The 27,398-nt window shown below is 40.7% G+C and overlaps 1 protein-coding gene across 2 annotated transcripts in view; it reads right to left on the bottom strand.

The window, feature by feature from the left end:
• Positions 1-2,761: 2,761 nt before the first annotated feature.
• Positions 2,762-27,398, bottom strand: part of SYT9 (synaptotagmin 9) — a 115,280-nt gene continuing 90,643 nt past the window's right edge. The window contains exons 4-7 of one of the 2 annotated variants that reach the window (XM_081938822.1): positions 7,122-7,242; positions 5,677-5,848; positions 4,573-4,702; positions 2,762-3,589 (exon numbers count right to left, since the gene is read on the bottom strand). In XM_081938822.1, the coding sequence (XP_081794948.1) occupies positions 3,482-3,589; positions 4,573-4,702; positions 5,677-5,848; positions 7,122-7,242 (531 nt within the window). In that variant the 3' untranslated portion in view covers positions 2,762-3,481. The remainder of the gene's footprint in view (positions 3,590-4,572; positions 4,703-5,676; positions 5,849-7,121; positions 7,243-27,398) is intronic. The other variant, XR_014174131.1, reaches the window with a different exon arrangement.

Here is a 27,398-nt window from a genome sequence, read left to right as displayed (position 1 = left end):
GTTTAGGATATACCCAAATCATAAGACCTTTCCAAAAGGTTTAAATGTACTCGATCTTCAAAAATTGCACCATATTTACCAGATGGCAACACAGACATGCATGATGTGGTACAGCAAGGAGATGGCAGCATCAATGCAGATGTGAACAGAATGTGTATCTAAGTATGTCTATGTATATAACCGTAACATGGCATTGGAACAGGTTGTTTGTGGGACTGCTTCTCCCTGGTTATACCTATCCCCTCCATCAAGTCACCAGGCAAATTATTTGATGGATACCGTCTATTATGGTGCCATCTCTGTTGTGCTTTTGCAACATTATGTCACTCAGAACATTAGGTCACTTGGAACATTAGGTCACTCAGAGAGATGCCTCCCAGAAATTTCTTAAAACATGATTATTCCCAGCAGCCTTGGGAAAACAGGAACTGGGCAACATGTTATATTTATATAGAATGTTGGCTGATTCTCTTACAATTTTTGTATTTATGTTTAATTGTTTTTAATGGCTGCTTACAGTTTTTTTAAAAAACTTTTTTTGTGTACCACCCAGAATCACATTTCTGAGATAGGCAACTATATAAATTTGATTGACAAACAAGCATCCACAATCACCTACAGAGGCATCTGGAAAATATAGTAGTGTTTTCAATGGCTGATTACACCCAAATCTTTAGCAGGTGAAGTAGCATGAACTATGCGTACCCGTCTGTGTGTGGACATGCATGTACAGGTATGGAGATCCTTTATTCTACAAAATTGATCTGTTAACTGACAACTTAACATGGAACCAAAAATGGGATATTTAGCCTATGATCTTTAGGGATGAGACTGTATCCTCAGGAGCAGAACTCTTTGCAATGCCGCATTTCTTTTGATTCTTTTCTTTGTTATGCATGTGATGGCATGAATCGGTGATATCAGACTTTCTCAACACTGGTTTACAAATCTGATTAACCAAACCACATAACTCCAGAGTATTAAAAAATACTGTAATCAAGATGTCTTGGTCTACATCAGCTTCCCTAATCCAGGTCCTCAATTCCCATAATGGCCATGCTGGTTGAAGAATTTTCAACGTGTCTGAAAGATATCAGATTGGGGAAGACTCATTTTCCATTAGGAACTCGTCAGTCATTCCACTTTTTGATTGACAGTAATTTTGCATTCAGTACAGTGTAAAAAAAAGTGCTTAAGAGATTTGTTGTAGGCTGCAGGGAATATTTGATAAGTAGAAACATTTTCTTCAAAATCTACCAGCTGAATTAATTGACCTTTTCCCTAGGATGATGGCTTGAACAGCAGATTTTTCAACTCTTTAAGGCAACGTTACAATGAAAAATGGAATTTCAACCAACCAATCAACCAAACAAAAGACAGTGACAACAGCTACACATAATCAAAACTTTTCTCTTTTGTCCCAACACATCTAATGAAAGAACAAAGTTTATAAGTTTGTTTGTAGAAGACTTGTGAAAGCTGTAAGGGATGGTTTACTATATGGTGTTATTTCTTCAATTATGACTCTCTAAATAATATTTGTTTTATATTGTCATGGTTTATCTAAACATGTTTTGAAGCATTCCACAAAATCTACAAGCTTCCGGTCTATGATCATTTAAAATTGTTTCATGTAATTATTTGTAGTGCCTCAATAAAAATGGAAAGGTTTGTGAAATGTTTGAAACTAGAGGAGAATACATTTTAGTTTGTGGGTGGTTGGGTAGAGAATGAATAAATCTTTTTATTAAAGTTAAGTTTTACAGATGTATAATCATTTTGTTACTTTGAAAACAAAACATTGTACCATATGGCCTGATTTGGATTACATTGAAAAGTGATTGATCTGTAAATTTAAAAGCATATTTGGTGGGTGTATTTGTCACAAAATATCTATTTAATAGGAATTTAAGTATAATTTATTATTTCAATTTATAATTTACAAAAATATAGTCATATACTTAAAATAGAGTTTAATATATAGAATTCAGAACTCTTATCTTTTACTAAAGAAGTAAACATTGCTATTTAGTTCCTCTATGCTGCTCTATTCACCTGGAGGGCAATCATTTCAAATGACCATAAAAAGAGTCCAAAGTTTTTAGACTTGCTCTATTCTCATCAGGCTGATAGCTACTCCAGAAATCTTGAGATTAAAGATTTGGGAGATCAGCTTATTTGAGCTAACCTAGGCCATCCGTACTATGTAACTAGAGAAAAATAGCAGGGGCAAAAGGAATTTTATGAGGCCAGGTAACAAGCCAGTAACTTCTATTTCTAGAAAAATAAATGATTTGCTGCTCAGGCCATTACTTTCCCTACTCATTCGGGATTGGTAGAAGGAAAGGATCAAATTCCCAACCTCTATGAAAGGGAACAAGAAAGGCAACATATAAAGAAGGCATCAAATCCTTCCTTCGCTTTGGGAAAGGTGGCAAAAATGCACCTTTTGGTTCAAGATAAATACTTTAATGATACTGGAGAAAGGCTTCTCACTGTATAGATATTTAATGGGTGCTTTTAGGATACAATACTAAATATGTTTATGACTGTAAACTCTTATTCCCAATTTTTCAATGGGGAAAAAATCAGAAAAAATTTACGAAAATACCCCTTGCCTTGCTTTACAGCAGGGGTATCCAAACTTGGCAACTTTAAGACTTGTGGACTTCAACTCCCAGAATTCCCCAGCCAGCTGGCTGGGGAATTCTGGGAGTTGAAGTCCACAAGTCTTAAAGTTGCCAAGTTTGGACACCCCTGCTTTACAGTCTAAACATCTGTCTGACCATGAAACCACCCTTAACAATTGTTACAATTAATTATAATTTTGTATTATATATAAATTACAATACAGTTATAACTGTCTATCCTGCCACCCAGAAAGCTACAAGCACATTTCAAGCTTGACTCAAAGGAAACTTTATAAATCTAGTCTTATTTTCTGAGCTTTTTGTATGTCTCCGGGCAGGCAATTCACCTTGATTATTGAAAGAAGTTAAGAGTTCGGTTTGCGGAAACCTCTAGAACTTCTTATTGCATGGTAATTCATAGACTGTAAATTTGCAAGAGCGGTTTATCAATAGTATGACATCTAAAGAAATGGAAAGTAGGATGGAGATCGTATTTATGATAATAACCATAATAAAAATAGGATTTTGATCAATTTCAACATGTATATCAAAATGGGTTATACTCTTGACTGGGACAATGTATTATTATTATTATTATGTAATTTACTTGAAAGCCCATTGGTAACAATAGAAGGATGTTCCTGACAGACACAGGTGATTGTGTCAGAATGAAAACTGCAGAAAGCTTCAAGAGCATCTTTGTAACTAATAAAAGTTTTGCATTATAAGGGTTGGGATTTATAAATCCTGGGGCAGGGGAAAAGGCGACGGCCAAATAATGGCATTAAGGGGATGCCTTAACCCCGTAGGACTCTGCAGAACGGCCCCTGAGAAAGTGGCTAAGAAAGGGTTTAACAGGAATGCCAGATTTCTGCTGAATAGGTTAAAAGAGTGAAGAAGCCTCTTCGGCAGGCATCAATGCGGAGAAGGCCTGCAGAACATTTCTGCTCAATAGGGCCCTAAATGAAGACAAAAAAAGACACAAAGGCATCTGATTGCAACTTGAGGAGAGCTTTCGACTGCATGTTCTAATCTCTACTTTTACTTTTAATGTCAAAGTACTTTGACATCGCTCTGGACACTGGAGTGGAATTATTTACCTTAGTTCTGTATAAATATAACAATAAGCTTTTTGAAATTGTTTTTTCCCCATATATACAACCCAGTGCCTTATATAAAGCACCATCCTTAAAACAAAAGCTTAAAGCTGTATATGAGAACGACAGCCTGGTTCTCTATCCAAATTTAAGATATTTTTTTTCTTAGGTACAGTATATTATTTGGATTTTACCTTAACTTGGAAGAATTTTATGTTTTAAAAAGATATAAAAAAGAGAAAAAATCTCTGAGGAACAGATTTTATTTCCAGTGTGCATCAATTTTGATATAAACCCAGGGATTCTAATATATTTTAATAGGATTTACATTCAGCAAATGTATTCTTTATTCTGGTGCTAGAGAAATCTTGCCAAGGAAACTGCAGGGTCCAGGCAATCATCATACATCAACACTGACTCAAGACCATCAATACCCCTTCCCCCTCGACACACACAAAGAAAAGGAAAAAGAAACAAAGAAAAGAATACAAGAAAGGAAGGAAGGAAGGAAAATGAAAGAAAGGAAAGAAAGAAAAAGGAAAGGAAAGAAAAGAAAGGAAGGAAAGAAGAGGAAAAAGAAAGAAAGGAAGAAAAAAGTAAAGAAAGGAAGGTAGAGAGAAAGAAAGAAAGAAAGAAAAGAAAGAAGTAAAAGAAAGAAAGGGAGGAAGGAAGGAAGAGAAAGAAAGAAAGAAAAAAGGAAAAGAAAGGAAGAAAGAAAAAGAAAAGAAAGGAAGGTAGGTAGGGAGAAAGAAAGAAAAGAAAGAAGGAAAAGAAAGGGAGGAAGAAAGAAAAAGAGTAACTTTTGAGCAAAAAAACACCTTCTTGTAAAAGTTCATTTGTCTTACCTCTGCAAGCGAATACCAGCGTGCAATGGGTTTTCGAGGGTAGGAGAGCATTTCATTCCAATGGTCTCGCCCAAGACTTTCTGCTTTGTTGCCTACTTGACAGACTCCAATTACTTCATTGTGACCTACACTGTGAAAATGTTCAATAATATTTATTTCTTAAAATTATGCATTCAGGAACTATGCAGTCCAAATGATCTAATAGCTGAAGCAGATGGGCTCCTAAATATATCTTTGCAGTTCCTGGTAATGAAATCATAGGGGAACAGCATAAATATAAACTTTTCCTCTCCTGCAGCAGCCCCAATGAAAATCACTTCTCCAAAGTTAGCATTTGTTTTGCAAAGTAAGCCTGTCAAAGACACCAGTAGAGGAATTTTCCCCCAATTAGGAGGAATGTCTTTTCTTTGCCTATTTCTATTAACGTTCATTTTGAAATTAATGTTCAATTTTTAAAAACCCACCTTTTACACCTAAAGCTGCCTGTGCAGCTTGCAGCTCAGAAATTTAGTACTTACAAATAAACCGTGTGTTTCTACGGAGGTGGTATTCAGCAGGTTCTGACCAGTTCTGGGGAACCGGTAGCGGAAATTTTGAGTAGTTCGGAGAATCCGTAAATATCACCTATAACTGGCCCCGCCCCCATCAATTCTCTGTCTCCCGAGTCCCAGCTGATTGGGAGGAAATGGGGATTTTGCAGTAACCTTCCCCTGGAGTGGGGAGGGAATAGAGATTTTACAGTATCCTTCCCCTGGAGTGGAGTGGGAATGGAGATTTTACACACCCACCAAGCCACGCCCACAGAACCAGTAGTATAAAAATTTGAATCCCACCACTGTGTTTCTAGTCTTCTACTGGCCAGTTGGTATCATCTAATTGATTGGAAAAACTAATCGGAGTAAGATCTGATTAATATTTGGAAAAAAATGTTTACACCAGACTGAGAAGTTGAAAAAAAGCAAAGAAGGAAGCTCTTATTTCCACCAAAAACAATTCTAGCAGGGATTTGTAATACTGCCTTTGTTGCTAAATATTTGTTCAGGTTTACACATCCTAATTTAGAGGTTCCATTCATCGTTTTTCATAGCTGTCCAGATATCTCACCGGTCATAATCCATAACGGCTATAGACAAGTGAATCTGATCAATGCTTTCTGGAGGGACATCAAAGACTATGGCTTCATTGTAAACAGGATTGAGAGTGTTCCGCTTGATAGAAGTCTTCCTTTTCTTTAATCGTCTCCCTTCACATATTAGTGACACCTTCACATACGGATCTGCGTAACAGATATAACAACCACAGCATTTTATTTTGCTTCATTTTAAAGTTTCACCAATCTAATTCATTTGACTTAGCTGCCCTGCCTTTATAATCTTCTCACTGTACTATCAACAAAAAGAAATAATTTAATTCATGGCCTTGCAAAATCTTTTAGGATTTATTTTTTGGGGTAAAACAAATAGCAGTTTTCCATTACATTGAGGACAAACCCACATCATGAAATCACAATTTCTAACTTTGTGTGTGTGCGCGTGTGTGTGTGTGTTAAATGTAGATGTAGAAGAATTTGCATTGAAGTTTGCTATAAGCAAACATGCAACAAAAATATGCCAGAATTCGAAATATTTGGCTGTTCTGTTTATAGCTATGTATTTTTTAGTAGGCAGGCCTATTTCACTTTTAGAAGTATTGTACAATCCAGGAGGATAACTGACTTTTTCTGCTCTCCCTTGTCATCATGCTGCCTGGGGAACATTAGTCCATAACCTGGACCATCCTTGTGTTCATGAGATCCAGATGAATAGTGACTCTGTTACTGGCCTGGATCTCGCAAATTAATGTGCCTACAAATAGCCCCTGTTTAACAGACCTTTTACAACATGTCTAAACTAAATTCCTTCTCTTAATAGAAGGGTTAATCCATTCCAAACACACAAACAGCCTAAGGCAGATAGTTCTGTATATTCAATAGCAATATCACCAGAAATAGTTTAGATGTTACTACTACTATTACGGTAGAATTCATTTTTTAAATTCCCCCCGCCCAATAATTGCAATTTAGTGCCAAGGGCAAATGTGATATAGTCAATCAAATTTGGGGACAGGACCACTCTCCTCTTTGGATTGCTTTAGCCATATAACTGCCATATCAGCTTAAAGGCCATCTCAAAGGAGGATAGGAAAAAAATATTAAGGCAAAACAGAAACACAGCAAATCCAGGGCGTGAGGTAATTAACATGTTGGAATTGGAATTTTTCACACTCACTTAGGTTTCAAGAACTGAAAATAAACTGCAGTTCTTTGATACCCCAAGTGAAGGGAAAAAAACACCCTAAAAAGTTCACCTTCTCATTTTATTTATCAGACCTTTTATACAACTAACTTCTAAGATCTCTAAGCAATTTAAGATTGGGTAAGGTACAAATTTATCCCTGCCACATGCATGCCAATAATGTTTTTGCTATTTATAATATTTAATTTATATAGTTGCCTATCTCACACACAGGTACAAAAATAATCTTAGTTCCACTGTGAAAGATATTCCTACCCGATGCTCCTGTGATGTCCATTGCTTTTAAATTTCTTGCTTTTATTATAGTTATGGTTAGTCTGCCAGCTGTTGGAAGATAGCAAAGCGAAAACATCAACTCGCCAAGATCCACTTTGTCCTACAGAGCAATAGAATACATAATATGTATTACATATAGAAAAATATTAAACAGGTCTTTCAGCATTTGTTGAAGTATCACTAATGATACTGATAACATCTCTTATTCCTAGCAGTCCCATATTTATAGTCTTTCAATTTGTTTGCTGTTTCCAGAACAGAAGGGAAATTCTGAGTGAACTTTTCTGAATAAGATTGCCATGTGGGACGAGCACATCTGTGAATCTCAGCTGTTGAAAAAAAAAGGGGGGGAAAAACAGAATTCTCCCCATTCCCAGACCTACAAAGTACCAGATTTATCACTTATTCCTATGTTTATTTATTATTTATTATTTATTTATTTTACCGTGCTTCTAGACCGCCCCCTCTCCCAAAAGGGACTCGGGGCGGTATACAGTCCATGTAAAAAATATACAAAATACAATAAATAGAATTGAATATGTACAGTAGGATTGGAGGAGGTTAAAATAGAATTAAAAGAACTGTACAGAGCCAGTATATAAATATAATTTTAAACCCTAAAACACATACAAATTAAATTAAAAACCTTACCCCTAAAATAACCAGTTACTAGTACATTTACCAGGAGGAACAGTTGTAGTTATGCCAGGCCTGCTAATCGGAACAGGTGAGTCTTCAGTTTTTGCCGGAAGGAGCGGAAGTCAGTAGTGGTCCTGATGTCGGGGGGGAGGTCATTCCAGAGGGTTGGGCCCATCACAGAGAAGGCCCTACCCCTTGGTGTCGCCCGTTGGCATTGCCTAGTGGACGGCACCAGGAGAAGCCCCTCCCTGTGTGAGCGAATTGGCCGCAGGGATGTATGTGGGAGGATGCGATCCCGCAAGTAACTAGGTCCCATGCCATGGAGCGCTTTAAAGATGGTAATCAGCACCTTGAAACGCACCCGAAAAACCACAGGTAGCCAGTGCAGCTCGCGCAGGAGAGGTGTTACGTGGGAGTACCTCGTACTCCCCATCACAGCCCGCGCGGCTGCGTTCTGAACTAACTGCAGTCTCCGGGCGCGTCCCAAGGGCAGCCCCATGTAGAGAGCGTTGCAGTAATCCAGGCGGGACGTCACCAGCGCATGAGTGACCGTGCGTAGGGCATCCCGGTCCAGTAGGGGGCGCAATTGGCGCACCAGGCGAACCTGGTGGAACGCCCCCCTTGCCACGGCTGCCACATGGTCATCCATTGACAGCCGGGCATCAAGGAGGACGCCCAAATTGCGCGCCCGTTCCACAGGGGGCAACTGTTCGCCCCCTATGGCCAGCGAAGGAATCAGCTGGCTGAACCGAGGTGCCGGTAGCCACAGCCACTCAGTCTTGGAGGGGTTGAGCTTGAGTCTGTTGTCCCCCATCCAGACCCCGACGGCTTCCAAACACCGGGACATCACTTCGACAGCCTCGTTGGGGTGGTTTGGGGTTGAAATATACAGCTGAGTATCATCAGCATAGAGGTGGTACTCAACCCTAAAACCACGGATGATCTCACCGTGTTTCTTCTTATAGCTTCTTTTATCACCTCGTTCCTATCTTCTTTGTGGCAGAGCCGAAAACCAAGAATAGTAACTAGTAAATCCCTGAAGCAGAATTTCCCCATTGGAACTAATTATGGCTGTTAAGAAGGAAAAGTTGGAAACTTACTGTTTTCTATTGGACTATGGATACCCACAGCACAATGTATCCATTGATTTAGTTAAACAATTTAGACACCACTTGACTCCTAATAATTTAAAATACCATAACAAAGAGAAAAATTCATAAGCAGTGCAAGGACAGATGGACACACACACACACACACAGACACACACACACACACAGCATGAGCACCACAATCAACCTACCCCAAGACCTGGGAGAATACCCAGCTCTTCAACAGCTTCCTGAATATCATCAGGGTGGAAGCTATCTCTATTGGATTTCCTAGTTATTCAAATATCTGTTCTATGTTAACCAAGGTTTCCCTCCTCAAATATGCAACTTTTCCTATTATAAATCTTTTGCATCAGAACCATCATAAAAACCCAGGAAGGTCTCTGGATTAAGCAAATTAAGTTTCTTAAACATGCAGACTGAATATATTCTTTTTTTTAAAAAAAATGCAAATAATACAAACATAGTACATATACATCTAAATATATTCTTGTCCCTGTTGGCTTGAGAGCATATTATAGAAGCTAGAAGGATGTTCAAAACATGCAAGTTGATCTTGATCTTGACAAACTTATGAGTTGATTTGATGTATAAACAGATCTCCAGAAAACTCCCAAGCATTATTGAAATTTATATTCAAGGTATTTCACATTCACTTTCAGAGAGTAGCAGTGGTGGGTTGCAGGCAGTACGCCCAGGTACGGGTGTACCGGAGCCTGCCCGGAGCACCGCGTACAGTTTCGGGATGGTGCTCCGGAGGGCCCATGGGCCCACCCAAGCTCCTTACCATGTTTTAAAGCTGTTGGCGCTTCTGCGCATGTGCATGGCGCGTAGAGCGCCTGCGCAATGCTCCGCCGAGCAGCTGCAGTGTTGCGGAGGCTTGCGGAAGTGTCATTTCCAGCTACAACACATGTGCATGCTGCACGCGTGCATGTGAGTGATGCCGGGGCTGTTCCAACCATACCGGTTGGAACGGAATCCGGAACCCAACACTGGAGGATAGATATTTTTATGAGGCTTATCTGCAGGAGAAAGAGCTTTTTAAAAAAAGCTATTTTAATTTAAATTTGAAATAAGTGGGAAAAGATTTACAGAATTAACTTCTATTAGATTTTTGCAGTATCATGATATACGATCTAATGATATTTCAATGCCAAGCATGTTAAATAATCATTTACAGTAAATTTGAGTTATTTTAGTACTAGGATCCCATCTTCAACAACTGCCCCAGTAGGAACAACTTGAGAGCCACAACACTAGTGAAGCTCCCCTCCCAATAAAAATGCTTTCAATGAGTCATAGAGTCCCCTCAATCATAGAGTCCCCTCAATTTAAAAGTTTCCACTATTAAACAATCACAAAAATGCTCCCCTCCTCACACTTCTAGGAAAGCTCTGTTCAGCAAGGTGTCTGTGAAAATTAATCCTCACATCCAGTAGAAAAGCAGATAAAATAAGGTCTGACCATCTTAAAAACAAAGGTCAGAGACAAATCATCTTACCTACCCTGTTTTCCCGAAAATAAACCCTCCCTGGATAATAAGCCCAATCGGGCTGTTGAGCGCATGCACTAAAATAAGCCCTCCCCCGAAAATAAGCCCTCCCTAAAATATTGCAACACAGCAGCAGCCATGAGGTGACCACGCTCACCGCCTCCTGCAACTCAAAAATAAAAGGACCTCCGCAAAAATAAGGCTAAGCGCTTATTTCGAACGTCGAAAGAAAATAAGACCTTGTCTTATTTTGGGAGAAACACAGTAATAGTGGAGGCCAACTTCTCCTTTAGGTAAGGCTGTCAAATAAACAATCCCCTTTTTATTTGATTATGAAAAAGTAGGCTAGTTCATGATTAGCAATAGTTGCTGAAGTTCTTTTGGAACAGCCTTCAGCTTTCTTCACTAATTGTTCCCTATTCTGAGTTTTTTTTTAAATCTTAGGACCTTATCAAAGTGGCCCCAGTCTGTTCTTCTGCTGAAGCATGACAGATCCTTAACCACTCTATTGTAGTTTTCCCAAGCACAATTGTGGGCTACAAGAAATGGCTGCAGGGCTGACTGAGATCTCAGCTTTAGCTATTTCAGGGAAATTTACCTAAAGAAATCATACTAACCACAGAAAACAAAAATAAGTAGGTAATAGGTTTATCTTCACCAAACATATACTATTATTTCACAGGCTACATTTGGCCTTCATGCCTATGGAGATTATCAGTCATCCAGGTCATGGTTGTCCCAAAGATGCTTTTTCAAGAGGCAACTGGACTTTCTGTTTTTTCTTTGAAGACGTTTTGCTTCTCATCTAAGAATGGATGAGAAGCAAAATGTCTTCAAAGAAAAACCAAAAGCATCTTTGGGACATTTGGCCTTCATGTATACCATATCTGCAAGTTGTCTTTCTTAACGATCCCACAGAGTTGGCCTCCTCAGGGTGCCGTCGGCCAGACAGTGTCGGCTGGCGACCCCCCAGGGGGAGAGCCTTCTCTGTGGGAGCCCCTTCCCTCTGGAATGAGCTGCCCCCGGAGCTTCGCATGATCCCCGACCTCCGGTCCTTCCAACACGCCCCAAAAAGTTGGCTTTTCCAGCAAGCCAGCCTGGCCTATTAATTTTATCTAATTTTTTAAACGTTATTGTTATATTAATTGGGTTTGGGTTTTTTTGGGATACTTATCTAATTTCCTTTTAACTTTTGTGATATGTGTTTTTTAATGTTGTACGCCCCTCTGAGTCCTTTGGGAGAAGGGCGGCATATAAATCCAATAAAACAAACAGAAACAAAAGAAACAGAAGCAGTACTATGGCCTTGGACTATATTCCAAACAATGGAATGAAAAAATGTATCTTTTTAATAATTATTTATGCTACCGGAAATCACTTGTTAATGTAATCCAATCAGGCTGAACTGACTTTATGATAAAGGGAAAGAAATCATGAACAGCAAACAGAAAGATAATTTTTTGCTGAATTCCCCCAATTTTTTTAGTTAGCTTGGCAAGTATTTGTGAACAAGTATAGGAGTCTGTTTGGTAGCAAACCTACATTTGGATTTACAATCCCTGTCTCCATTTGCATTGCTTGATGCCCCTAAGAAAATATGCCAAAGAAAACACTTTATTATGTATGGGAGGATTCAAAATTAAACATACACATCTACATCTAGATAAATGAAGCCCAGGAATTAAATCAGTATTTATATGTCCATTTAAAACTTTCAATGGGATTGAGTGTAATTTATGGAGGCTCAGTTTGGATTCTGATGTACAATTTAACACTTGCCACAGGTAATAATTGTCAGCTCAGAAAGGATGTAGTTTAATAACAGTCAAAAGTTAGATTGACAAAACAAATCCCTTTATAATAGAATCCTTAACATAGTCCATTGGCTTGTCAGCACTTCCGGCATCTATTATTAGTAATGGAAGACTTGAGCAGAACAAAAACAGAATTCTTTTATGAAAAATATGAATTAGATAAAGCAGAAAAATTTACTGAATAAATGTTATATTACTGAAAAGTACTTTACTGCACACACCTCACCAGAATTCATCCCTGCAGTTTGAAAACAAATGTAAAAAACAATAATTTAATATTACAATTCATGACTGATAATGAACCATTTTTGCCCCTCTCTCATTAACAATTTGAAGCCCAAATTCCTACAAATAATGAATTATGACAAATTCCTAGTTTGCATGCTCTGCCTATTTTATCCCCCTTTTCCATCATGCCAGAAATTGATAGAATAAGGAGCAGACAAAACTGGATACTGAAGAACATATAAAGAGGAGACTGACATTCCTTAATAATCATGGAACTACTGTGGGAATAGGGAAGGAAGGGGAAAAAACACTTTGGCCCGAGCACAAAGAATGGAAGTTAAAAAAAAAAAGAATTGTTCAGAATCCAAGTGCTTTGTCCATCTGGCCAGAAAATCTGAAAATGATACCTACCATTATATTAAGCAAGATGAATGACTCAGATCAACTCTTGATTTAGGCTACTTGGGCGAATTCTTGCATAATCATATTAACAACACAAGAGCTATTAGTTAAAACTGCCAACCGCTTGTACTAAATGTAACTTTAAAATGTCTGGTAGCTCTAAAATCATGCAGTTGTTCAGCCACTTTGGCAGTACCTTTTGTTTTGAGGGGATAAATATTTAAGTTCTTACAATGCCCCAGACAGCAAATTGCTTTTGAAGTCCTCATACATTAATGATCTTTCCAACCAACCTTATTCCTATTTGCTGCATTTGTAAAATTTTAATTCTGGTTAAAAATGAAAATGGGCCCATATAGAAGTGTTTGCGCCAGTCGGAGGCTGTAGAACTATAGACTAACAGAGTTGGAAGGGACCTTGGAGGTCTTCTAGTCCAACCCCCTGCTTAGGCAGGAAACCCTATACCAGTTTTTCTGCTCAGGTGCGAAAAGGGTGCGTGCAATAGCGCACATGTGTGTGTGCACACCCATAATGCAATGCCCTCTCCCCATTCTCCCCCATGCACATGCGCGCAGGCCTCACTAAAGCCTCTGGACTTCCAGTAGGCCCGTTGGGAGGTTTTTCACCCTTCCCAGGCTTCAGGAGGCTTTCTTTCACGAAGCCTGGGGAGGGTGAAAAACGGTCTTCCTGGCCTTCAGAAGGCCAAAAATCAGCTAGCCACACACGCTGACATAGGGCAACACCTCATGTGTCCTCAGATATGGCTCCATCTGCAACCTGTGGCATGCGTACCATAGGTTCACCGTCAGGGCCTTATACCATTTCAGACAAATGGTTATCTAATGTCTTCTTACAAATTTCCAGTGATGGAGCATTCACAACGCTCCACTGATTAATTGTTCTGTCAGGAAATTCCTCCTCAGTTCTAGGTTGCTTCTCTCCTTAATTGGTTTCCACCCATTGCTTCTTGTTCTACCCTCAGGTGCTTTGGAGAATATCTTGACTCCTTCTTCTTTGTGGCAACCCCTGAGATATTGGAACACTGCTATCATATCTCCCCTAGTCCTTCTTTCTATTAAACTAGACATACCAGTTCCAGCAAAAAAATGTATGTGAATACACTCTTAAACTATATCTTGATTCCCTGCAATGCTGCAGCTCTTTGTGTCGTTCAAAAATAAATGAGCTTAGAAATGGAATTATCCTGTAACAGTTTTTTTGAATAAAAATAGGAACTACAGCTACAGTAGGTAACAGTTATATATATTCACATATGGTTTCAAACTGGCAGAACTGTCATAACAGTATCCTTATAAAGGTAACCCTCAGCTTACAACCATTTGCTTAGTGACTTTTCAAAACTACAACGGTGTTCAAAAATGGCATTTATGACTGTTTTTCACACTTATGACCCTTGCAGCATTCTTGTGGTTGTGTAATCAAAATTCAGATACTTGGCAACTGGCATGTATATAATCATCATTGTGGTGTCTTGAGATCACATGATCACTTTTTGCAAATTTCTGACAAGCAAAGACAAGGAAGCGAGATTCACTTAACAACCTCGTGACTAACTCAACAACTGCAATGATTAACTTATCAACTATATCAAGAGATGTCATAAAATGGAGCAAAACTCACTTAAATATTTCACTTAACAACAGAAATTTTGGTCTCCATTGTGGTAAGGACCACCTGTACCTCACTAATTTAAGGTCACCCAAATCATCTGTGTCAACTGGTTGGTTTATATATTTTTCACTTGTGTGAATCATGGGGAAAATGTTCTCCAACCTCATTCTAATTCTGCTTAGAAATAGAAACCCTCATCTCAAATCTTGCAATCTTGCAAGCAGTTCCCAAATACAACAGAAACTTCGGGCTCAGTTGTGGTCGTAAATTGAGGATTACTTGCAGAGTTCTCCAATTGTAAAATCTGGAAACTCAGCAGGTAGCAGTACCTAACTGATTTGGCTGATCTTGGGCAGAGGATTACCAGGAAATCTCATTTCTATATGTCAGACCAGGCTTGTCAAACTGGTGATCCGCAGGCTGGATGCATCACGCGTAGAACAGGCCCAGCCCGGCTCCGCAAAGGTAAAAAAAGTCATGATACATCACATGACGTGATTGAGTTTGACACCTATGTATTGGACAGTCAAGTCAACAAACTTCGTGGGAGAAAACTACTTGTACACTGTTGCAATGAACATGACAGAGATGTCCCTAAAATCACAATGGGTTGAACTGAAAGCAACTGAGTCTTGATAATAAATTGAAGGATCCAGAGAATAATCCATCCTGATGCCAAAGCAAAGGGAAAGAAAATATTAGTATGATTCAAAGGTATTATCATACCTTGATGACTTTGCTCTGAACTAAATAGCATGATTTGTGCTATTTTAGCTGTCTACTCATTATATCAATTAAAGAAGGTCCCCAGCCTTTCTGGTTCCAGGGACTGGCAGCAGTAGCAGTGTCAAGGCAGGAGGGGGTGTGGGAGAGAGAGGATGGTTTGTGCATGCAACTGAGCTCCTGTGCAAATGAAGCTTTGCATGCTCATCCACTGCTTGAGCCGCCCGGTTCCCAAAGGGGCCACAGACCAGTAGCGATCCATGGCCGGTGGGGTGCGGGGTGTTGGAGACCCCTGGACTAAAGGACCAATTTCTAATCAATAACAGGGACAAAAGTGAAAACACTTTGATAGCAAGACGATGACAGAGACAGTAGCAGCAACAGGTCTTCCCATGCTGCACTGTGCACAATGTTTAATGTGGACTGGTGTATCATTAGGCTTATATAAAGTATGCTCCAATGACCAGTGTTCAAATCTCATCAAAGGAACAGCTCTGCAGAGCTCAGGAAGAGAGATATCTTTGAAAATACTGTAATGACAGGTCAATTTGGCTAAAGAACAGACAGACTGAAATTATGTTTTATTTTGAAAAGATGCCCTAATCAAATGCCACACCACAGATCAGCAGATTTTTGGAATCTCCGATTTCTGCGATAAAAAATACTATGATCTTTCAAGAATTATACAGATGGGTCACCATTCTAATTTAAAGCCATTTGTTGATAGGGAATGCCATGAAATAAATTGGCTATTCATCAATATAGCGCTTTGTAACTGCCCTCCTGCCTACTTAAACTGACTGAAATTTAAATATGGAAAAAACGATTCAGACTTAACTATGGAAAAAGGCAAAGCACTACAATTAACACCAAATGTATCCAACCATCTTTTGGAATAAGCTTTCTTGAGACATTAATGAGTTTAATTTGTTTCACCCACAGTATTTGTCTTTTTAAAAGAACATATTTTAACCACAGTCAATGGGTTTGGGTTAATATTATATTTGTGGGGTGAATTTAGTGTGAATTGTAATGCTAAAAATAAAATATTAGCATAAAAGAGGAAAACTAAAATCCTAATAGAAGCGCAAAATAAACCAACACATTGTCAACCAGAATAGAGCTGGAAGGGACCTTGGAGGTCTTCTAGTCCAACCCCCTGCTCAATCATTTCAGACAAGTGGCCATCCAGTCTCTTCTTAAAAACTTCCAATGATGGAGCGCCCATGATATCTGAAGGCAAGCTGTTTCACTGGTTAATTGTCCTCACTATTATCAAATCAAATCAAATTTAATTTGTTAGCCGCACCCTCTCCACAAGGGACTCGGAAGTTTAGGAAGTTTCTCCTTAATTCCAGGTTGATTCTCTCCTTTATTAGTTTCCATCCATTGTTTCTTGTCCTGCCCTCTGGTGCTTTGGAAAATAAAATAATATATTAAACTGCCTATCTCAAATATATATATATATCAGTGGTGGGTTTCAAAAATTTTTGGAACCTACTCTGTGGGTGTGGCCTCCTTTGTGGGAGTGGCTTGCCAGCCATGTGACCTGGTGGGAGTGGCTTGCCGGCCATGTGACCGGGTGGGAGTGGCTTGCCGGCCATGTGACCGGGTGGGAGTGGCTTGGCAGTCATCTGACCGGATGGGAGTGGCCAAGACAATGTCACTGAATTTTTTGCCCCAATGAATGATCTACAAAAGGAAAATATAAAAAAGGAAATTTATTATTTTGTGCACTTACTACTTAAATAAGATTAAAATAAGTACACAAAACAAAAAAAACTTACCTTCTGTAAGTAGCTTACTACTTACTACTTGTATTTCAAAGGGAATAAATACATATTTAATTTTACACATGTTAACAGCTGTTGGAATTGTGTTTGCACAACAGTGGAAAAAACAAAGATATGAAAATGAATAAATATTAGAATGTGCAAGAATGAATAAATTGACAATTAAAACCAAGAAGGCTTTGAATACTTTTTCACGTGGAATTTGTTTTATCAATTGCTAACTAACAGAAACAGCAATTAGAAATCTAAAAGTATGAAAGAAAACACCAATTATGAAAGGAAAGGTCATTAAAATGTATAAGGAAATATTATTAGTACTTGATCATTATTAATGTGTAGATAACTGCAGGACATTACATACCCACAAACACAAACTATGACAGTGCCAGGAAAACACACACACACACACACACAAAAACAATTCCCCCCCAAAAGACTGCAGATGAAACCAGTTTTTTTCCCTAACCCTAAGAACAGGAAAGACAAAGCCACAGGAATAAAAACCATCAAGGCATTGTGGGAAATTATAAAGGACAGTGCCAGGAAGCTCACAGAACCAGCAACCACCTCACAATTACCTAAACAATCAGGTATCACACAGAAACACACAAAATCTGGCAAAGCTGCCTTGCACCAACCTGGCCTGCCCATAGAAAAGAAGCCACCTTGAGACACATACCATACACCAACCTGTACACTTAAAAGCAACATATTGCATCACAAATAAAACATTTGCAAAAAGGAATAACATTTCTTGTAATAAACATTCTATAAACAATAAATAAATAAAAATTCCCTAAAAATAATTAAAAACCACCAGGTTCAGAGAACACCAAAGGACCCCACAGTCCTCTCCCTCCTTATCTTTTTCCTTTCTGTCCTTCGACTTCTCCTCCTCCTCCTTTCCCCACAACCCCATCTAGTACTGATGATGTTACCTAGTTTGGTAGTGAAATGTCTGTAAAAAAAACCACCAAACTCAGAAAGCAGCAAGGATCCCACTTTCCCCCACCTCCTCCCTCTTTCTCCTTTTTGTCCCCCCCCCCAAAGACTGCAAATGAAACCAGTGTTTTTTCCCCCCTAACCCTAAGGACAGGAAAGACAAAGCCACTGGAATAAAAACCATCAAGGCATTGTGGGAAATTATAAAGGACAGTGCCAGGAAGCTCACAGAACCAGCAACCACCTCAGAATTACCTAAACAACCAGGGTGAAACACATTAAATGTGGCAAACCTGGCCTGCCCATAGAAAAGCACCCACTTTGAGATATATAAACCTGGTCTGAACACTTTTAAGCAACATATTGCACCACAAAGAAAACATTTGCAAAAAGGAATAACATTTCTTGTAGTAAATATATTTTATAAACAATTAAAACATAAAAATTCCCAAACAATAATTTAAAAAAGATATTCTATAAATAAAAAAAATCCTTAAAAACCATTGTTAAGTATTCCACCAGCAATAATTTATACTGTAACTATTTTAAGGTATTGTACCAACTGTAACCATTATTCCACCAGCAATAATTTATACTGTAACCATTTCAAACTATTCCACACACAATAATTTAAAATGAAAGCATTAAAAACATTCAATACACAATAAATTACAATAAAACAATTTAAAACAATTCTATACACAATACATTTTAAAGTATTGAGTATAGAATATTTTAAAATGGTTTATTTTAATTTATTTTGGATAGAATCTTTTTTAAAATAGTCTGAGACAATTTAAAAAAAGAATCCATACACAATAAATTGAAGTAAACCATTTTAAAATATTCTATACTCAATACCTTTAAGTAAAATTATTTAAAAAAATTCTATGCACAATAAATAAAATATTATTTTAAAATACATTAAAAAAATAAAAGAAAAAAAAAACCAGGTTACTTACCAGCAGGCAGAATCAGCAGCTCTCCGATGCTGCAACAGGCAGCAGACAGGCAGAGAGGCAGGAGGACAGGTAAGACTGTTTAAGACTGCTTAGGGCTTAGCCAGCCAGGCGAGGCTGGAGAGGGGAGGGTGGGGGGCTTTTGGCCTAGCCTCGCAGAGGCTTGCCACCCACGCCAGCCCGGTGCTTCATCGAGGAAAGGCCCAGGAGCCTTTCCTCGGCGAAGCTAGCTTCCCGGCGGGCGCGCGTTCCACGCGACGCCGGCGCTTCGTCCCGGAAAGGCCCAGCAGCCTTTCCCGGGCGAAGCTAGCTTCCCGGCGTCCGCGCGTTCCACGCGACGCCGGCGCTTCGTCCTGGAAAGGCCCAGCGGCCTTTCCCGGGCGAAGCTAGCTTCCCGGCGGGCGCGCGTTCCACGCGACGCCGGTGCTTCGTCCCGGAAAGGCCCAGCGGCCTTTCCCGGGCGAAGCTAGCTTCCCGGCGGGCGCGCGTTCCACGCGACGCCGGCGCTTCGTCCCGGAAAGGTCCAGCAGCCTTTCCCGGGCGAAGCTAGCTTCCCGCCGGCCGCGCGTTCCACGCGACCCCGCCGCTTCGTCCCGGAAAGGCCCAGAGGCCTTTCCTGGGCTAAGCTAGCTGCCCACCGCCCGCACGGCCCACGCCAGCCCGCCGCTTCAGCGAGGGAAGGCCTAGAGGCCTTTCCTCGCTGAAGCTAGCCTCCCGCCCCCCCTCGCGCTTAGTTGCTTACCTGAAGGAAGCAGCAAGCTCCCAGCGAAGAGAAGGGAGTTTTGAAATGGAGGACAACCTGCTTTTAAACGGGTCGCCTCCAGCCCGCTCACTGATTGGCTGAACTCCAGCCAATCAATGAGCGGCTAGCTGGGCTAGCTAGCTTAGTGCGGATGGGCGGGGGAGCAAGCGAGCTCCGTTGGGATGGCAAGGGGGATAAAGTGACAGGACCGGTGCCGGTTCCCGGTTACTTCCGGGTCCGGTTACTTCCGGGTTCGGTCTTCAACCGGTTCGCGCGATCCGGTGCGAACCGGTAGGAACCCACCACTGATATATATATATACATACATACATACATACATACATACATACATACATACATACTGTACTGCAGGGACCGAATTGTGATCTTAATGCCTTGCCATCACTGGAACCTGGAATATGAAGCAGTTTGATTGCATGAGACAGGTTTTCCGTTGATATGGTTTTAGAAAATCCACATATAGTACTCAAAGGTTTAAAAAGAGACCAATCAACTGCATGGGCCTTTACATTACTGAAAAAATAAAAAGCCTCCAATTCCAATTAATCAAAGTTTAGCGGATTGTTTGAATGCTTAAAGTAAGAATAGCCTAACCTCTTGTTTACTTCAGAGGCATAACTTTAAGGGTGATGAGTTAAAATTGGCTTGTTTCATTGTTGAGATTAGCCACCTCTGGGTTTGAATGATGTAACCTACTGTTAATCAAGAGAAAAGTGCACTTCTAAACCCTCATTATTGCAGTCAGGTTGTAGGAGAAGTAAGCTTACCATTCTATTCATCTTGGTATTGCCAAACTGTAGTACAGTATTCCATGTAAGCCAGGGGTGGGATGCACTTACCTTCCTGTTCTGACCCCCCCCTCTTCATACACCAACACGCCGAGACAAAGATACTGCACGATGATTTATTAAAACACAGACTAGACCTTGGCAGCAATCCAACACAGACGAGACCTTGGCAGCAATCCAGTCTGCCAAGAGGACAAGACCCGATAGCTTCCCCAGCTCTGGTAAATATGTTGATTCCTGCAAACAGCTTGTGGAAAGTCCCTCCTTAAATACAGTTTTGAGAGGAGCCTAATTAAAACCACCTGTTCAATTATCTCCTGTAAATGCGTAGCTGTTCTTTACATCTATTAGCCCTTCATTGCCGGGTATCCAGAACCACCTCCCTTGTCTCCTCCCCACTGCTCCAATGCATGAAGTCACTTCCGGTTTGCTCGGAGGGTCATTTTAGGCGTTCCAAAGGCTTCAGGGGCCGTCCGGAGGCTTCCCTGACGCCTTTGGAGCGCTCAAAACTTCCAGTTTGCTCGGAGGGTCATTTTGAGTGCTCCGAAGGCTTCAGGGACTGTCCAGAGGCTTCCCTGACACCTCTGGAGGGCATCCGGGGGGGAGGCTGTTTTTGCCCTCCCCAGGCTCCTATAAAGCCTCTGGAGCCTGGGGAGGGTGAAAAAAAGCATGTAAAAATGGGGTGTGTCGTGCCTGTAGTGCGCGCATGCGCACTGGGGGTGTGTCGCACATTGCATTATGAGTGCAGCACGCCTGCACACAACCCCCCTGCGCTCCTCCACTTATGGCATGCGAGCCAAAAAAGGTTCGCCATCGCTGTACTAAGACAAGATAAAAAAATTCAGTATTGTTGAAAAACTAAAATGAAATGCCTACCAGGAATCAAGCTTGACGTGAAAGAGATTTTCAATTCACCCCTTTCCAGTTTAAGTCTTTTACAACAAATAAAACAGGAGGATCAAAGTTAAGGCCATATGAGTATAACTATGGGATATAACTTTCACTTGTAAAGTTTCTACCTTTCTTTCAACTCTTCTAAGAGAAAGGAGTTCTGTCAGAACTAAAATCCTAAAGGGACTCCATGGGAAGGGATTGTCAAAGAGAAATGAGGTTCTGAGAGGAAGCAGATTCTGAGGAATCTGTTAATCCCCAAATGAATGGACTGCTGGAAAAGTTAAGTTTCTGGCTAGATGTCCTTGCTCTTTTATCTGAACTCTCTTACTTATATTCTCTCACTCAAACTGAATCCCCTTGGGAATAAGGGCAATCTCTAAAGCAAAAACATTGTCGATTTAAAAGTAACAATGTGAAAATTACAAGTATCCTATAAGGTGGCAAGAAGTATCTCCAGTTTACCAGCCAGGTGGTTCTATGTTTCATCATTTTTTTTCCTTATAAAACTTCCCACAGTGTTTTTTTTAATCAAAATATATCTTATTCTTTGTATTGTTTCTGTATTCGCTTAAAACATTAACAGAATCCACAATGGACTGAGAATCAGTGTCTCTGCTAGATAATTGGCAGTCAAGCTGAAAGTAAATTAATCAAGTAAAAATAGCAAATGGGGGAAAATCTTTTACTCAAACTTCTTCAAACCCTCAAATAAGTTACCCAGATTTAATCCATATATCCAAGGATAAGGTCTTTAAACACAAATAGAGTTACTGTGTTTTCCCCAAAATAAGACAGGGTCTTATTTTCTTTTTACCCACAAAATATGGCTTGGGCCTTATTATGAGGGGAGGGTTTATTGTTTTGGGGTTGCGGGGTGGCTGCTCTCTTGCGAGCGGGCTCCCAAAGTGCCGGGCACATCCTCATGGGCGAATAGTTGTGTCGCGCTGTCGCAGCAGCGCAACACAACAGCCATGAAGCGACCACACTCACGAGCAGCCACCCGGCAAACCTCCTTTCCAGCCGGGCACAGTGCCATTCACTGACCTAGCAGTATCGCCAAGCCGTGTGAGTGCCTGTTCACCACTGCCCGGCTCCCGCAGCTTGCTGCCTTCGAAATGCCAGTGAATGGCGCTCTGCATGGCCGGAGAGGGGGTTGCATGAGCGGCTGTTCTGCTCTTGCTCACGTGCCTCTCAGCCTCATGATGCTCTGGCCCAGCTCTCCTTGCAGAGCCAGGGCACCTCCGCTGCCGCCGCCGCCATCCCACCATGGCTTTTTCGGCAGCTTCCAAACCAAGTCTTCCAGCAGTGGCCGCTCTGGGTGTATGCTCTATGGTTGTGGACCAGCTGCCGGCAGAACGTACAACCATAGAGTGTATGCCCAGAGCAGCTATTGCTGGAAGACTCGGTTTGGAAGCCGCTGAAAAAGCCATGATGGGATGGTGGTGGCGGCAGCAGCGGAGGTGCCCTGGCTCTGCAGGGAGAGCTGGGCCAGGGCATCGTAAGGCTGGGAGTCACATGAGTGAGAGCGGAACAGCCACTTGTGCAACCCCCCTTTCCAGCGATGCAGAGCGCCATTCACAGGCATTTTGAAGGTGCCAAGCCGCGGGAGCTGGGCGGTGGCGAACAGGTGCTCACGTGGTGATACCCCTAGGTCAGTGAATGGCATTGTGCCTGGCTGGAAAGAGGGTTTGCCGGGTGGCTGCTCGTGAGTGTAGTAACTTCATGGCTGTTGTGTTCCGCTGCTGCAACAGCACAACACAACCGTTTTCCCCTGAGGCTGTGCCCGGCTCTTTGGGAGCCTGCTTGCAAGAGAGCAGCTGCCCGGCAACCCCCCTATTCATCTGGGCACAGCGCTGCTCACCAACCTAGCAATATCCACAAGGCACCAAGCAACGCAATCTCCTTTGCCTCCCCCCGGTTCCCGTGGCTTGGTACCTTCGGGATACCGCTAGGTTGGTGAGCGGTGCTCTGCCTGGCCAGAGTTGGGCGGTTGTCCAAGGGCTTATTTGCGGGGGAGGGCTTATATTTTTGCCCACCAGAAAAAATGTTGCATGGCCTTATTATCAGGACATGTTGTATTTTCGGGGAAACACGGTAATTAAATTCGGTCTCCCAGTGGAACTGCATGTTCACAAGAAAAAAAAAAGCTACACACACAAACGTGGCCCTCAAGTGTCATCCTAGAATCAACATGCAGATAACTTCCATAACAGTGGTGGGATTCAAAAAAAAATTACTACCAGTTTTGTGGGCATGTCTTTGTGGGTGCGGTGTGGCTTTGTGGACATGGCTTTGTGAGCTTGGCAGGGGAAGGATACTGCAAAATCCCCATTCCCTTCCCACCCTACTAACCTGCTTTCCATTTCCATTCTCCTGTTCAGGGCAACAAAAGAAGATCGGCTGGGAGACAGTAGGGGTGGGGTCAGACTATTTGCCAGTTCTCCGAACTACTCAAAATTTCTGCTACTGGTTCTCCAGAACTGGTCAGGAACTGGCTGAATATCAGCTCTTTTCCACACCCAAGACAAACTTCCCTATAACTATAACTTTGTCCCTATACCCCGATTTCTCTTCAGCTACGTTTAAAGGAAAACTTGTTTTTAGGAATAAATATTTCATCTTTTCTCGCAGCTGTTTAGATATCCTTTTTTATTTATTCTTGCACAAGTCCGGCACAAGTTGGAACCTCAAATTATTCTTCTAATACACATACAATGTACTTTTGAAATGAAGATTATTCAAACATTTTAAAAACATCATTCTAAGCAGTTGTTCCAAAGGGCTAATATTCTCTAAATTAAATCCCCAAGTACAAGGCACCCCATAGATCACCCACAAGTGTGCTTTTGCCGTTTACTAACTTCTTTGCAATTCCCAAAAGGAAAGCTAAAGGCCATGCTTATTTGTGGCTTAGCTAGTGTCTGTACTCTTTAACTATATTATAGTGTACTGCAAGTAATTGTAGCCAATTATCGGTTATTCAGCAATTCAAGCTTCACAAGTCTGTGCCTTGGGATAATGTGAAAGCCAAACAAACACCTGCTTGATTCCATTCTTCCCACTCAGGATTCTTATTTTTGGTTAATCAGAGTAGTTTCTGAAGTCTGCAGCTAAGGATTTTTTCCCCAGCAAATACTTGTGGTAAGATTTTATAGTTAATACAAAAAGTACACTGCAGTGCCCATTCCTGTATTTCTCAATAAATAATGTTTTAGGCATCTATACTTGCTTGTATCTGTTGTGGGGGAAAAAAGGGAAAACAAGTGTATTGGGTATAAAATATTACGTAATTGACATTTATCTAAGAGCATTTATAGTAGAGTCAAGATATTTAATATCAGCTATCAGCGCTACAAACTTTGTCCCTTTGTATGTGCATTAATATTAGGTAAAGGTTCCCCTCGCACATATGTGCTAGTCGTTCCTGACTCTAGGGGGCGGTGCTCATCTCCGTTTCAAAGCTGAAGAGCCAGCGCTAGCTGAAGATGTCTCTGTGGCCATGTGGCCGGCATGACTAAATGCTGAAGGCACACAGAACACTGTTACTTTCCCACCAAAGATGGTTCCTATTTTTCTATTTGCATTTTTACATGCTTTCAAACTGCTAGGTTGGCAGAAGCTGGGACAAGTAACAGGAGCTCACTCCATTACGCAGCGCTAGGGATTTGAACCACTGAACTGCCGACCTTCTGATCGACAAGCTCAGCATCTTAGCCACTGAGCCATCATGTCCCTGCATTAATATTACACCTACATTAAAAAATGGCAGGAATTTCATTGTGATATGGTCTGCCATCTTGTTGATTATGACACTCAGCTGTCCTACCAGGAGCTTACTCCATCACCATCATTTTCAAAGTATCCTGTACCATTTGTAATGAACAAAACTCCCACAAAAAAACAAGGAAGGAATGCCACAGATAAACAACTAACAAGTAGGAGAGGAAATTGTCAGTAGCTTATCTAATAAACAATAGCCCTTGACTGCAAAATACCTGAGAGTAAATGATTCAAAATATTCAAAGAGAATCTTCCATATTGAAATTACAAATAATGAGGACAGGAGTTCCTACTACAATTCCCAAGATTCTGTATTGTATCTCAAATCTTTGCATTAAAATATTTTTATAAGAATCTGTATAATAGTAGCTTATTTGATCCTGTTCCTGCTTTATGGTGCCGGATTGATTTCCATAACACTCTAGGGATAAGTTCCTCAGAGAAGGCAGAAATACCATTACATTGGGCAGGTAATGTGATTCAATTTGGGTCCACATCCTCTTAATCTCCCTGCATTAGCAATGCTAACATGCTGGCACAGAAATCTTTTTCAGGTATTAAGGAGGCTGCAGATGGAAGTAATTAAAGCAGCTGAAGTGAAACGGCATGGCCATTCTGTTTTTAGGCCATCATCCCACTACAGACAGCATCTTGAAAGTATCACTCAACTTACAATTCTTTGTTTTGCCAATAACTTCAGAATGTGCAGCACACAGTGTAGCAAAAGACATACATTAGTCTTTAAAATTATTATGCCCAACAAACTAAAACACAAGCTAAAAACGTGGAACAGAATGAGGAAAATCCCATTATTTCTCATCAAATTTACCACAATGTGACAGACAACAAGATGTTCTTTTCTAGACTGATGTCATTTTCTCCACTCAGAAATTTTCTCCTACAAAAAATTATAATAAGAATATGTCAAGAATATTGCGGAATCTATCCTTATCCCCCCCATCCCATCATCCATCTGTCTGTCAATCTATTTGTCTGCCCGTCTGTCTGCCTGTCCGTCTATCCGTCCATCCATCCATCCATCCATCCATCCATCCATCCATCCATCCATCCATCTATAGTCCTACAGAACAAACAAAAGTACAATCCACATAGGCTTTACTGCTTATCTGCAACAGGAACAGGAAACTTTACTTAGAACAAAAAGACAGAATATAGAACATAAGAGGCAAACATATAAACACTGACATCCACTCGCTGGCTGTAGTTATTGCATAAAATATATAAACACCAGTACTCAACAACTACTCATGTTAGTCACATTTCAGATCTCAGTTCTATAGATCTATACCTTGTGTTTCTTCTTGCTGTCCTGGCTGTACACACAGATGGCAGTGCTGTTGTGGCTCCCGCCTTGGCTCTCTGATGGGCTGACACTGAGGCTGCTGGAGTTTCTGGCCCCAGCTCCGATAAATCAATAACCTCTAATTTCTAAGAGTCTTTTCTGAAGAACAGGTGTCAGAATTGAAAAACAATGCTATCTAACCAGATTTCTCAAAAGTGGGGCACTATCAGGACCTCCTTGGGCAGATCAACAGTGATTGAATTACAAAGCTGCTTTTGCCAATTATGACATTCTCTGTTTATCACAATGTGAAATCACAGCTGCCAGTTCTTTAGCTGGTATTGGCCTTCATACACATCACATTTTTCTAAGAACCTAGGATGTCATAATATATCGATGTAATAAATATACAGATTCAAGCAGTATGGCCTTTTGCAATTGACAGATAAATTTTTGTCACTATGCAGATTTTCTACATACAGTCCAAGGTTGTTTTTTTTTTGATATGGCCACTACAGCCAGTTTATGTCATAATCCTTCAACTTTGATTTTCAGAGAGAGGGGGGGGGGGGGAGAGGATGAATCCCCATATTAGCATCCAAATTAACAGTAAATCAGATCATGATCAAGTATATCAAATTGCTTGGAGTCAATTTTTCCCTCAATAATTCAGCTGAATGTCCACAAATGAACAATGAATATTTATGTAATCTCAGTCCAGAGAGTTGCAATGAAAAGGAAGAATGCTGCAGCTATGCTAAAAGGCCTATGTCTAATCACTATAATGCTATGAATATCACAGAATTGCATAACACCCTTAAAATTATTCCACAAAAGAGCAGAGACCTAGGATCTAATATAACAGACTCAGACTGAACAGATCTAGGAACAGATCAAACAGGGAATTAGTTAAATTAGAATTTCCTGATATCGTTGAATGTGTATCTTCCTTACTGGAAAAGAAGCTGGAACCTGCTGTTTCTCATTAAAGAGGT

This window comes from Natrix helvetica (genome assembly GCF_964273705.1).
Source record: "Natrix helvetica genome assembly, chromosome: 1".
NCBI lineage: Eukaryota > Metazoa > Chordata > Lepidosauria > Squamata > Natricidae > Natrix > Natrix helvetica.
This window is presented reverse-complemented; position numbering and strand designations above follow the sequence as displayed.